Here is a 14775-nt window from a genome sequence, read left to right on the forward strand (position 1 = left end):
TCAGAGTGTGCTTGTCCTTCCCTAAAATGTTGCCAGCGTGTAAAGGATTTTCAATGAGCAGTGCAACAAGCCAGCATCTGGGAAGGTTTGGAGCTGCACTGACATAGCGTGGTACTGTCACACAGATAATCAGGGCTGGAGCCAAGTCTCCGTAGCCCCGTGCATTACACTGGTCACATCCTGGAAGTTTTGTTTATCCAACTTGGTTGCTTTTGAAGCCGGTGAAAGCCCTGCCAGGATGTGGAGTGGACTTCCTAGCAGAGGTGAGCATTTTTATTCTAAAACTTGGACGCCGGGATCTGGGGTGTCAGGAGCAGATTCTTTCGAATGCTGTGTTGAATCCTGTGAAGTTGTCAATTGTGTTTATCATGTTGTACTGACAGATCTGAAGGGGCAACAGTGAAGAGCAAAATCTATGATTCTTTAATTTTGGGGGGAAGTAACTCCTTAAATTGATGTAATAGCATTCTTTTCATTCTGTGCTAGCTGTTTGCCGAGGACATCTTACCAGTAGGTGACTTCCTTTGCATTTTAAACATTCAGAACAAGTCAGTGATATTATGTTATTTGCTATCATTACTAAAAGTAGGCAGTTAGCAGTGTTATTATGTGCTTCAGGTATATAAAAAAGGCTATGAACTAAAGGTACTTTGTAGAATCTCTGATGTGAAAAATATATAGCAGGAAACAACTGATGTTTATGAGATAAGTAAGAAAGTAAGTGAAATAGATTACATATTGGAGTTGATACCTTGTTAAGCTTGACATTATTAATAATTAAAAGTTATGACCTGTCATGCACTGGATAGCCTACAGTAATTGATTTCCAGAGATGGTATCCTAAACGAGAGGAGGATAAAATTAGAAGCATTTCTTCATACGGCATGTTTTAATTAGATGTGACGTTTAAATGTAGTAAATTTTATCATTTAAATGTAAATAAAATACTGACACTCATCTGGGGAGTTAAACGACTAGATCATCATGCCCAGACAGGTCTGATGTGGCTTTATAAGCATAGAGTATTTGAAAGCCAGCCTGATAAGGGCAGACTCAAAGTTAGCTTCCAAGTAGATGGAGTCCTCTTGCTTAGGCTCTTCTAAACTCTAATTCCTATGTGATGAGAAGCTGTTTCTAAAGAAGAAAGGACTGTGAGAGTTATGATGTATTCGATAACAGTATGCTTATTAAGTGCCTGTTTGGTATGTTAGGTCTGCAGAGAAGTCTATTTTTATTTGATTGGAAGCTAGCGTGGCACATGGGGTATGTATATATATATATGTGTGTGTGCAGTGTGTGTGTGCGTATGTGTGTATATGTGTTTTCCTGCTAAATTTATTTGAGGCAGCTGTTTTATAGCTTTCAGCTCTAAAGTTATAGATAAGTGTGTATTTGTTTGACAGAAGATTCGAGAACCCCGCTTACTGCCAGTACATGTAAAGCTTGGCTAAGCAGACGCATCAGGAGCAAACCATTTGCGTTTGCCAATCTGTCTCAGCAAGTCCCAGGGCCACTATCTTGCTAGAAGCCACTGTGTGCTTTTGAAAGCATGAAATTAGTTTTATACTAAGCACATGGTTTCTCATTTAGCAGCTCTTTTTATGGTAATGGTCAATTTATGGTTCACTACCATGATTTCGGTGTTCTGTCAAAGCTGATAGCTTCTGCTAAGGTGTCTCTATGAGATAAATTTTTAAAAAGCAGAGGGAGGGGGAGGACCTAATTAGACCCTCAAGAAGAGACTCTTAGCTCCAACCCAGTCTGCCTTCCTGAATGCACTGTCGTTTCTCTAAAGTTCCTTTATGCTGTTTGATCCAGGACCAACAGATTTAAAGTTGCTAACATTTACCACTTTGGATCTTACTTGACATGTGACATCAAAATAACTGTGTTCCGAAATGCAAAGTATTTGTTCATCTTTTTGCAATGCATTTGTAGAAAACCATTCTATTAGTGCTGACCATATTGTGTAATTCATCATTAGGCTTATCTGCTTGTTTGTTAATGCATCCTAGAGCACGGTGGGAGAGAGTGTAAGGCTTTTATATATTGTATAGTTGATATAAAGCACCCATACTTCATTATACATATATGTGCTATGAGGAAGTTTAGTTAAGGAATAAAATTAAATAGTCTGAAGATACATTAAAAATTTTTTTAAATGTCTTCTTTCATACAACTGCCTCATCTTGAAAAGTAAAAGTTCTCAAATGCTAAAATTATAGAAATATTAAAAATAGTTTTTGTTTCCACAGTGATAATAGATGAAATGTATATGCAAATGTGGTGAGAATGTTTTACTTAGCCTTTTCTTTCCATCAGAAAATAACCCTTGTTGAAAGTTTTGCCAGTCATAATGCATTTTGAAGTAGAGGTGATCAAAATTAACTCCCAAGACATTTAATGAAATATTTATTCTTATGTTTATTCTTTGCATGGCGGAAATAAATCTATACATGTAGATTAGGGAGCACGTTGAAATGGTACTATTATACTTTTTCTTTCATATGGCTTTGACAGGGGAACTGAAAACACTTCTGAAATCTTGAATTTCATGATTTTTTTTCTTGTTAATCCTTGGATCGTTGCCTAGGTTAAGCAATTTCGCATGATTAAGGATTCAAGATAAAATGTTTTTTATTGAAATGCAGGGACATATTATGTGCCATTATAATTAGAAGATTTTCTGTTTTTAGATGAAGCATAATTTTAAACAACTTATTTTTCTTCTGTCCCTTTGGGAATGTCATGTCACAAGTCATCATCAGATGGTTAGGGGTATTTCATTCTAGATTTTGACTTACAAATAAGTATCTCATATTTCTTACTTCCCCAAAGCCCATGAAACAAATTGGGTTTGTGAGTTGAGAATTAGAAGGTTAGAAGGGCATTGAGATGTTTTCTCTTTGAAATTCCTGATGATATAATGTGTTTAGTAAATGAAAACTTTAAAAAAGTTTTAGAATGTCAGAATTCTCTTAGAATAGTGAAACTTGTCGTATTAAATAGATCATGGAAAATTCACTAGAGGAAATGAAGGATAATTTAGCATAGCTGCCTGAAGTCTTAGTAGCAATTTCTCTTTCACAAGAAGTAGGATTTAGAAAGTTTTCATGAGGATGTGAGATTCTCATGAATCTCAGTGATGTACCTGCATCTGTTCACTTTTATATCAAGAGATAACAATCTATAGTTTCCTTCAGCAGGTTTTAAAAATGATTAGTTATGAAATAGAGCAGATATAGTAAGCCTGCTTTAGTTGAGAAACATGATTACAAAAATCAAAGTACTCTCCAAGTTCATTGAGCTTTCCCATTGCATACGTTCAGTAATTAGTTTGGGCTATCTATATACTCTGTTGTTTATTTTGAGGTATGTTGCTGTGTTGATGAATACTTTTTAATATAAGTATGTCCCATTAAATATTTGGGACATTCTTGCACTAAAAGTTATTCGTTGTTTAGCTGAAATTCGAATTTGAGTTAGTGTCCTGTATTTAATATGGGAACCCTACCTAGTTTCTATATAAGAAATTGAGTCTCGAATTATTACCTAGAAAATCGGGTCTACCAAAGCTAAAATGGAGGCTTCATTTTTCTGTAAAAGCGGTCGATTCCTACTGTTCGAGTTTATGCCAGGAAACTCCTATGATAAGAATGTTTCCATTTGAGAAACTTAAAATGGTATAAAAAATAGGATTGACAGAGCAGAAATCATGAGTAAGGATATGAGAGCCTCCTCGTAATTACTGAGATAAAATAATAAAGGCAGCACATTAAACAATAGCTGTCAGTAACATTTTAAATAAATCATGAGAATTGTACAATTAATTTCCGATTGTTACCACCCCTTGCCAACTAGAACATTTTCAGGATTTTTCTCCCTCAGTAGGTTTGAGATGCTTATAAATTAATTTTGTTTCGTTGTATTTAAGATGCATAATGAGAAGTCCCTCCCTCAATGCTGCCTCCCCGCTCCATCTGGATTTTATTCAATATTCATTACCCTTTCGATTTTAGGACTCATATCTTTTGACTGCCATTTCCTAGGTTTCTCAGGGAGGCAGAGTAACTTGCAAACTTGACTTAGAAGGACGCTTGGATTATTTAGTGTAACACAGCTGAGTAAAACAGAATGGAGATTACATTTATTGTGGACCTACTATATGCCTCATAAAGTATCAAAATATTTATAGACAGGTCTTTATTGAGTTCTTATTAAAACTTTATAATCTATTAACATAATACCCATTGTACAGATGCTAAGCTATTTATCAAAAACCCTGTTCCCAGCCTAGAGTTACTCTATCTTGGCTCTGAATGTCTCTCTTACACAGGAGAATAAAGGCTCATCTTCCTTCATCTCACCTAAGGTTGTCTTGTAAAATTCTCTTCGCTCACTTAGCCTTCTCCATTACCTTTCTTCTCTCTTTTCACTTCTTAATACCTCCCTCCCCCCCACCACTGTTTTTGTAAATATCCCCAACAGGAGTGACTGGACATCAGTATATAATCTGATTCTCAACATGGGAGAAAACATGTAGAGCTGAGTCACGTACACTGTAACCGAATTTTGTGTTAGGCTGCCTTGCAGATGATTCGTCAGCAGGGTTAGAGGTAACGTTTGGAGTAATTTCTTCACGATACCCTTTTTGTACCCAGTCTAAAATGCCACCTCAGTTCTCCCTGTGTCAGTCACGTGACATGTCAGACCAGGAAACCTATTTTGAGCCCAAACGGATCAGTTGAGTGTGAGAGCAATTAACCCAAGTTTTAGAAATGGATGAACTCTGCTAGCCCAATAAAGAACTGTTTAGTAAATCATATCTTCTTTCAGTTAAATGGTAACTCCCTTGCCCCCATGATCTAGTTAATTTCTCAATGTCTGTTGTCCTAGGATAAACGATAATTTACTTCCAGTTTTTTCGTGTGTATTCATGGTATACCGCTATTTCAATCTGATTATTTTGGATCTCAAAAGATATTTTTTTTTGCTTCCCATCATCAATCTGTTTTCTATTTTTGCCTAGTCGTAAATGTTACTGTGTTATGCATTACTTCTAATTATTTCAAATAATATTCGTGGCCTATTTCTGGTATCTAAATTGTACTCTTTGGGAAAAGATTCTGATTCCTCCTTACCTTAAATATCACTCTAGTCTCCATATCAGCTCCAATGTCCTCCTACTTATATCAGTGCTATCTGTCTGCGTGGTCTGTTTGTTATGGCAAAATACCAGTGTGAATCCATAATCTAACTTTCTTCACTAAATATCTTCAAAAAACATTTTTTTCTTTGAAATTGTTCTCATTTTTAGAAAAGGCACTGGTGGGTGAGTAAAAGTTGCTAGTAGTTTGACAGACTCCAATTCTCTTAATTTCCTAAAAGGTGATATTATTCAATAGCTATATTTTCTTTGCAAATGGCAATTGAGTAATAAATAGATGTCTCCCGCAGGGAATGACTGTTCTGTCAGAGTGAGGAGACTTCTGTCTTATTCCATCCAGGGAGTCTGCAACGCCACTGGGGCGTTTAGCTGAACATGTTTTTGCTGACATTTCAAAATTGGTGTGTGAATTTCACTTGGAGATCTATGGTAATTCTAGTTCTATTTTTTTTCTCTGATTCATTCTTTGGTAGTGTTGATTTTTTAGAATATGATAGAGGAAATGGCTTTATATCCAGAAAACTTCTGTTTCTTCCAGGAAGTCAAGGTGGTATTTCTTTACTCAAGTTTTTTTTTGGGGGGTGAGGGGTGCGGGTACTGGAAAGGGGAGCCTGAATTTTGAGCAATTTCAAAATATTCAGGAGGAAGCAAATTTAGAAATGAATCTACAGGGACTAATTTTTCTGGTATTTGTCTACATTTTATGTATTTTTATTATTGTATAATGGGTAATACTGCATTCATAATAAGTTAGTTAACTCTTGCTTAACTGGAGCTTTTAGATTTTGTATACTTTAGGTACACAAAAATTTTTATGTAGATTAAGGGAGACAAGCAGTGGATGTCACTCTGTGTACACAGTAGTTAGAAATCCTATAATGGGTTATGAGTCATACTTTAAGGAGAAAATACGGATGGCTTGGAAATGATTTCTAACACTCATTTTCTTGCTTCAGAACCTTTATATGTATATACTCATTTAATCCGTATAACAACCCTATAAGTAAGTACTATTATACCTGTTTACAAGTAGGGAAACTGAAGTATGGAGAGGTTAGGCAACCTGCCCAAAGTCATGCAAGTAACTCAGCTGAGATTTGAATCCAGGCAGTTGGGCTCCAGAATCCATGCTTTTAACCACTGCCCTAGATTAGCTTTCTGTAGGACATTTAACAAAATCTTTCTTGATATTATTTTGTGAACAAAAGAGAAAACTGTTGACTGAGTGATAGTGTACTTTTGTGGATTTGTAACTGGTTGAATGCCTATACCCAAGCGTACCTGGCCAATATTAACCTAAAGTGAAGCTCCAGGACTCTGCAATGACTTGGTGAAAACATTGATGACCTGGTCTTTAAATTTATAGATGATATAAAGCTGAGATAATAAATACATAGGAAAATAATACAATTATAAATCTTGATACCAAGGCCACGTCCTATACCAAATAAATCAGAATCTCTAAATGCAACCCAGAAATCAATATTTTTAAAGCTCGCAAGGTGATTCTAATATGCCGCCCCAGTTAGAACCATTGTTTTAAAAAGATGGACAAACTCCAACATGGTCAATTTCAACTACAGTACATGGAAGAGGGAGCAAGAAAAGATGTAGGAGATGTAAACTCATGTATGGGTCAAAACCGTGATATGATATATCCCCCACAATCTTAAATGGTATCTTAGGTGGGATTAGAAGAACTAGAATATCTGTAACAATGAAGTTTGTTCAACCGTCAGAGCATGCCTGGAGCTGGAGAAATGCAGAGAGCTTAGGTGCTTTCATTTGAGAGTGACCACTGTGGCCAAGGTGCACTGAATACTTTATCAAGGAGAAGAGATCATTAGAGGATTTATTATATTAGAACATTTAAATTATAGTTTTTTAATAAAGCTTTCAGGTAAAATTAAGATGAGTGAATGGCTTTCCAGGAAGGAGGATTTTCACTTGAACTTCCCAGTAGAGCTGTCTGAATATGAAGGGATTCCTTTTGGGGACGTAGTGTACATCCTTCATTGGTGGTATTGAAGCAAAACGCAGAATGTGACTTAGGTGTGTGATAAATGAGGATAAGGATGGCATGGATGGTTAACGTAGATGATCTTCCAGCTTCCGACTGTATAATTCAATGAGCATGTTAAATTAATAAGGTGATATAAGTGACCATTTGTTCATTACATTAGTTCTGCATCTAGGAGAAGCAGAAGAGCACAGTGATTATGGGAGGTGTTCCTGTGAGGTTCAAAGCCTAGCTCCATCACAACTTAGTTGCAACTTAGTTGCAAATCTCAGTTTCCTCATCTGTAAAACAAGAATAATAATAGACTCCACTGCATAGATTTGTTGTAAAGATTGAGTGAGAATAATGTATATAAAGTTCTTTGCATGGCAGGTTGAGGAAAAATAGGAGGAATATGCTATAATCGGAAGTTATCACAGGAAAAGCTCAAAGGTTGCTAGTGATGACTTTATGGTTTGGCATGTGGTAACTACTCAATAAATGTAGCCCATTATTATTTACAAATTATTCTTTCTGCTATTATAGCTGTCTTCTAGTAAAAATTAGGGTCTGAGAGATAAAACCTAAAGCAGGTAAGTTTTGGTGGAAGGCATGGGGCTGGAGCAGAGGAGACCCAAATGGAATGACACAGCATGGAAGGCTTTGGGTAGGTGGAGGACACATAAAGAATTGGGTCTGGGAGAGAAAGGAAGGGAGATTGTGAAAGGGGATGGGAGAACTTTACTGCTTATAACTCTTCATCCATTTCCATCTATTATTTCATTTGATCCTTACCATAACCCTGAGAGGTAGATAGCGAAAGTAGTATTTGCTCATTGTACTGATAATAAATCAGCATCAACAAAAGGGTAAGTGACTTGCTAAAGAGAACAGAACTGAAAGTCAAACTTAGACCTTTGAACTCTTCACTCTACAGCTTCTGTACATCACACCAGCTTCTTCTGCCTAGTTCTGTGCGCAGCCCAGCTTGGATGTTTACATTTTAGCGAGGACTCACCAGTTGACTGCAACCAATGCAATGAAGTTTGGAAATTAAGGGAATGTGATCAGTGAGTTGAATTTAGTCCAAGGATAAAGTTTTAAAGCTTTCCTGTTGGTTGGAAGACAGCTTCTAAAGGTTAAAGTGATAATTAAAAGCTCAAGTAGTAGCCTTACCAGTCAATGATGTTAACATTATTATCACATTTTATAGGATCTGAATACTTAAAGGGCTTTCTGTGTACTATAATTAACTATCCTTAACACACCTCATACTAAAGGGCAAGCTTCTTTAGCATGGTATAACAATCCAACAGTTAATAGGAATCACCGTATGTTAAACATTTAATGGTTCAGTGAGTTGGGGGAGGAGGAAGGGTAGGAAACTAAAGTTTGTGCTGTGATTTCAGAAGAGCTAAACAGTATCTGCAAAGTGGAGAGAGAAAAGATGTGCTGTGAATTATATTTTAGGCAAAGTTGTAAGTCCCCAAAACAAGTATCAAACAAAACAGAGAGTTTTATAAATTATTCTACATATTCTTCTTTCAATAGATTATAAGCATAGATGAGCCAGTTAAAATAATTTTTCAACGAATCAGAACGTTTAATTATTAGCTGTAATTGCCACAATTATGCTTCTTGCTGACCAAGGTATTCTGTTTACTTTCCTTATCACATTTGAATATGTTTATAAAATGTAAAAATAAATTAAACAAGGTATTGACACATTTCAGGAAAAAGCTCTTTACCTAGAGTTAAGCATTTCTACATCCAAACGATATGCATATTCTATTATTGTACTTATCACAATGCATATTAATTATCATTTTAATATCTTTCTCCTCTACTAGATTGCCTTGAGGGTAGAAACTGTGTCCTAATTTGCTTAAGTATGTGACTGTCAGTGCAACACTTGGCACATAGTAAATAATATACTTTAAACATTGACTAAAGGATAGGACACTTGAATACAGGATCTGTGAATTCTTGTGAAGAACTCTATAAATTACTTGATATTGCTGCTCATAAAAATATTCATTCTTTAATTAAAATTACAGTGAGATACTCTTTTTCTTACCTCTCAGATGGGCAAGGTCAAACTTTATAATATCACAATGAGTTAGCAAGTATGTGGGCAGGGGAGCACTCTCACACGTTGGTGGATGAGGTGTAAATTGGTTCGTGTATTTGCAGGGCAATGGGGCAATAACTGCCAAAACTTGAAATATGCATATCTTTTGACCTAGTAGTTCCACTACCCCAGATCTGGTCAACATATATGCTTGCGTATGCATACAAAGATACATAGAGCAATACGTTTTCTTGCATGTATCTATATACATATGCATGCAGGATTTTATTGTAACATTATTTGTAATAAGAAAATATAGAAAAAAAATACCCAGCAGTAGGTGATAATAATTATGGTTCATCCATGTTGTGTGATGTTGTCTTATCCTGGGTACCATAGAGACTGGCTAGCTTATAAAGAACAGAAATCTGTTTCTCACTGTTTTAGAGTTGGGAAGTCTGAGAACAGGGTGCCAACAAGGTCGGGTGAGGCCCCTCTTCCAGATCCCAGACTTCTTGTTGTGTCCTCACATGGCGAAAGGGTGAGATCTCTACGGGGTCTCTTTTATAAGAACATGAATCCCATTCACGAGGGCTCTACCCTCATGACCTAAGCACCTCCCAAAGGCCCCACCTTCTAATACCATCACATTGGGCATTAGGATTTCAACATGTGAATTTTGGGAGCACACAAACATTCAGACCTTAACAGATATTATGCAGTGATTTAAAATAAAGTACATCTACCTACTATATAGCATAGGGAACTATATCTAATCTCCTGGGATAAAACATAATGGAAAAGAATATAAAAAAAAGAATGTATTGGGACTTCCCTGGTGGTCCAGTGGTAAGGAATCCGCCTTGCAATGCACGGGACACAGGTTCGATGCCTGGTCGGGGAACTAAGATCCCACATGCTGCAAGGCAACTAAGCTCGTGCACTTCGACTAGAGAGCCCACTCAACCTGGAGACTGCACGCCACAACTATAGAGAGAAAACCCACATGCCACAACTAGAGAGAAGCCTGCACACCACAACGAAGAGCCTGCGCGCCGCAGTGAAAGATCCTGCATGACTCAACGAAGATCCCGAGTGCCGCAACTAAGACCCGACGCAGCCAAAAATAAATAAATAATAAATCTTAAAAAAAAAAAAGAGAAAAAGACGAGGTAAATGATTTCATAGGGGGACTGAGGACTGAATTCAAAGTAGAATTACTTTTGTATGGTTTGAAGTAGACTTTGATTTAACTGTTATACCCTTTTGTACATTTGAATTTCTAAACATATACATAGTTTACTTTTGAGAATAAGAGATCTATTCATATAAAAGATGAAAGCAGTGGAGGGAAAATGGAAGGAATATGATGCGATCAAAAGTTATCACAGGGGCTTCCCTGGTGGTGCAGTGGTTGAGAGTCCGCCTGCTGACGCAGGGGACACGGGTTCGTGCCCCGGTCGGGGAAGATCCCACATGCCGCAGAACGGCTGGGCCCATGAGCCATGGCCGCTGGGCCTGCGCGTCCGGAGCCTGTGCTCCGCAACGAGAGAGACCACAGCAGTGAGAGGCCCGCGTACCGCAAAAAAAAAAAGTTATCACAGTAAAAGCTTTTAGGGTTGCCAGACGATGACTTCATGGTTTCCAGCCACAGTTAATGGATGGGAAAAGATGTAAAGCAGAAGCCATTTCACCAGGTAACTGGATGATGATCCAGTCTGTTGCCCTTTGTCCTCCTGAGTGTCTGCTCCCTACAAGTTCAAGGTGAAAAGCTGGTGTTTGGTCAAGTCCTGAGCAGGTGTTGCATTGACCCTCTATGACCATTCCCAGTGTCCTGCCTTTGCCTGACTGACGTTGTGTTTTTGCTTCCAGAACTTGCTAGAAATACACCTCTCAAGTATTCAACCTGGAACAAACCATCTGAGTGTCCCTCCCGTAAGATCCTTCCACTCTTCTACCTCCTGAGTGTTCATATACAACACCAGGGCCTTAGGGGATTTCAGCTTTGTGAAATGAAAACTTCCAAAATATCCCAATGCAAGGCACACTACCGTATTAAAAGGAATGGAAGAGAGACCAAGACCACTTTAAAATAATAGTAAGGCATGCCTGAAATCCACAAACATGACAGTATTCAATGCTGCACTGAGCTAACCCTGTTGTGTAATGGGTTGGTTTTTTAATGTCATACACTTGGTTCTCTGTTTGAGAAACTCATAACTCTGGGTGATCTTACCTTTGGGGTTGAATACAAAGTCATGATAAAATGATGGGCAGTTTATTATGAATTCCCTTGCTTCTAGGGGTTTAATGCTGAATTTGAATATTAATTTAACATTCCCACCTAGCTAATAAGAGTCAGGGTCAGGGTTTGAACCTGTGGCTGCCTGATGCCAAATCAGAAACCCTTAACAGTCCCTTCACAGTCAACTCATTTGTGGTCGCTGTTTAAAGACTCCCCATTACCTGCACAGTAGACCACAAACCCCATTAAAGAGTGATTCTTAAAGCTTTAGAAAAACAAACTGAAGAGCTTTTTAACACACCCCCATGCCAATGATTCTGATTTAATTGATCAAGGCAGAGCCTGCGGATTAGTACTATTTAAAAGCTCCCCAACTGATTCAAAGGTGCAACTGGGACTGGGGAGGCTCCCAGAGCCTTGCACACCTGGCCCTCTACAGCTAGTTTGCCTGCTTTGCCAAAACGCTGCTTCCTGACAGCTCTTCACAGCCACTCTACCATCCAGAGCAGACCACCCACCATTAGGCACTAATATTTACACAAAGAGATAATGCCTACTGAGGAAAGAAACTTATTTGGATTACAATCTCTCTTTCTCTCTCTCTTATTTTCTCTCCTCGTAAAAATGTTCAGCCTTTGTAGTTTCAGTATTATCATTCCTATGCTGATTCTTGGACACTTCTTTAAACTAATTAAAAACTGTCTAGTGTGGAAAGTTTGTAAGGCATCTTTCCATGCTCTGTTTCTGCTGCAATTTTTATGAGAAGGAGAAAGATGAATATTTATAGAATATTAGCATAGGTCAACAGGGATTGTGTCCAGTTAGTTCAGCCAATTAGAGCACGGGCCTAGTGAGACTAATACCATGGCTTTCCTGTTGTCTAGTTGGCTACCTGTTTTGTGCAAAACGGGAACAGTATTAGCCAGGTCTGAACATTACAGCTTGAAAGCCAACGTATGCATGTTTTCTTGAAGAAATGGATGTATTTTGGTTTCCTAAATGTGTATTTCTAAAAACTTAATTTATTTTAAATAATGATTTCCATGATGAAGTCTGAGTTACATTTTTACAGTAAAAAGAAAAAATGTTCAAGTAGACTGAGTTATAAATACTGGTGCCTTAGGACATGTTGGTCATTGTGGAAAACCATGGTGTGGCAGGGATTCTTTCAAACTTAATTACACATTTGAATTTATGTTGCTTTTCTTTTATCTTGTTACCATCCTGTTTCTTTCTCTTTGTAGCATAAGATTGTTTCTATTACTTCACACCAAACCTCCTGTCTATAAGTTACTTTCCTAACCATTCATTTATTCATTCAGATGTTTATTCAATAGTATTTATTAAGCATAAATTTTGTTCTAAATTCTCTTATCAGTATAGGAGCTGTACCCAATTGACAAATGAACTGTGGATTTGTAAGTTAATTAACAGCTTTGAAGCACTTTTGTATTAGATTCAATATTTTAAATTAGGTCTATGCTTGCAAGTCAGCTAAGCACTGAGGGGGTGGAGGAGGGGGGAGGAGAATGTCAGAAGAATAATGCACACTTTCCACAGGAAGAAGCAAAATTTAAACTAGTAATAGAAAGTAAAGAAAAGAGAGAGGGCCGCAAAAGTCAAGGTGTATACTGAAATGTTTCTATTATGGTGAGATCAGTTTTTAACTCCTTTTCCAGCATTAAATTGCATGGAAGAAAGTCCTCTTGGGGACTAGGAGAGTAAAGGAAGAGGCTGTTTAAAGTTCTTTATAGGTGATGGTTATGTGATATATCATCAAAATGGAACCCTTTTAAGAGTTATTAATGATTAAGCCAGGACCCAGGCATAAACTTGGGTTGCCTCATACTGGGATGTGTGGTCACTCTCATTAAGGGTGTGGCCAAACTTAGAATTTTCCCAGTGCACCTGTTAAATAGATGGAACAAGAATCCAGATAGAGTTAGATTTAACAATTTAGAATTAACAATTGAAGCAGTCTTAGCCTTGGAACACTTCACTATTCAATCGCCTGCCTTCCTGATTGCCAATAGTTATGTGACCCTTGGAATATTTGGGAAGTTGGTGAAAACGAGTTTTCATATAAGCACAATGCAACTTGGAAAACAAGAATGAAGTTGGGTAAGGAGCTGTACTAGTTAATAAGATATTTCTTAACTTGAAAATGCAAGGCTTATCCTCTTGGTTTTTATTCAGATTTTGTCCCTATATTCTTGAAAAACGCTGAAAGGTTGACAACTGTTTACATATTTCATTTTTTAAGACCATTTTGCACTCTTAAGAATATTTTCCCATGGAATCTCCATCTAGATTGGGTCCACCTCCAGCTGTCTCAAACTGCCGTTAACCACCAGGAAAGTTCTGTCAATTGTCAGTGATGTCGGCTTGATTAATTCAGTTCTAACTGTGTTGTCTTTTTACCTGTGTCTTTCAGCATGTCTTAGAAAATTAAATGTTTCCTTTTGGGATTTTCAGTAAACTTGAACTAAAAAGAAAGTTAATCCCCCCCTCCTCTTTTTTTGTAGAGAATATTCTCATTAGTTTTCTTGAATCCAGTTTTGACTCCAGTGTATATATATTATATGAACTAAAATATTTTTTGAAGTCATGTTTTAACTCCACTATGTTTTTAGAATTTAGCTATTCTCTGATACTTTAAAGTATTAACTACTTGAATATTTTTAGAAGACATTAAGTGTTAGATTTAAGAAAAATTTAAAAACTATTTGTGCTGCCCTTGTTTGAATAATTTTCAATAGTTTTCTAACTTGATCTTTTATCAAGAATTCATAAGTGGGCTTTAAAATTATAAATACATAAAATGACATGCCGGTTTTTGAAGAGTACATCTCAGCTGATTTCTATCACTCATGCATTGTTAGCATTGATTTTTTTTCTGTCCCAAAGTCTTCCCAACTGAGTTTACAGATGTCATCTTTTGCAATTTGCTAACCAGTAATAAGGATGTCTGATGACATCATTTTGGGGGGAAGAAAGTGCAACATATTGAGACCAGATAATGGTAGACTTAAAACAAAAGTTATTTTTAAAAATATTTACACATATAATAATGCTATTTTGTTTTGGGCCAAAAAATGATTAACTATAAGAAATTTTTGGTCTTAAAAAAAATTCACAAAGGTGGCTCTTTCACACTGACTGCTCCCTTCCATATGAAAGAAGTCATCAGGTGGTGGAAAGAAAACCAGATGAGAGTTGAGTTTTCCAGATTCTCATCTTGAGGCTGCCACCATTTGACTATGAGACCTTGAATAAGTCACATAACCCTCTGC

General features: G+C 37.0%; 1 protein-coding gene across 1 annotated transcript in view; it reads left to right on the forward strand.

Annotated features, from left to right (window-relative positions):
* Window positions 1–14775, forward strand: part of ZNF385B (zinc finger protein 385B) — a 300716-nt gene that overhangs the window by 21866 nt on the left and 264075 nt on the right. The window contains exon 3 of the mRNA XM_024766608.1: window positions 126–263. Within this exon, the coding sequence (XP_024622376.1) occupies window positions 126–263 (138 nt within the window). The remainder of the gene's footprint in view (window positions 1–125; window positions 264–14775) is intronic.

This window comes from Neophocaena asiaeorientalis, unplaced genomic scaffold (genome assembly GCF_003031525.2).
Source record: "Neophocaena asiaeorientalis asiaeorientalis breed wild unplaced genomic scaffold, Neophocaena_asiaeorientalis_V1.1 scaffold113, whole genome shotgun sequence".
NCBI classification, from domain to species: Eukaryota; Metazoa; Chordata; class Mammalia; order Artiodactyla; family Phocoenidae; genus Neophocaena; species Neophocaena asiaeorientalis.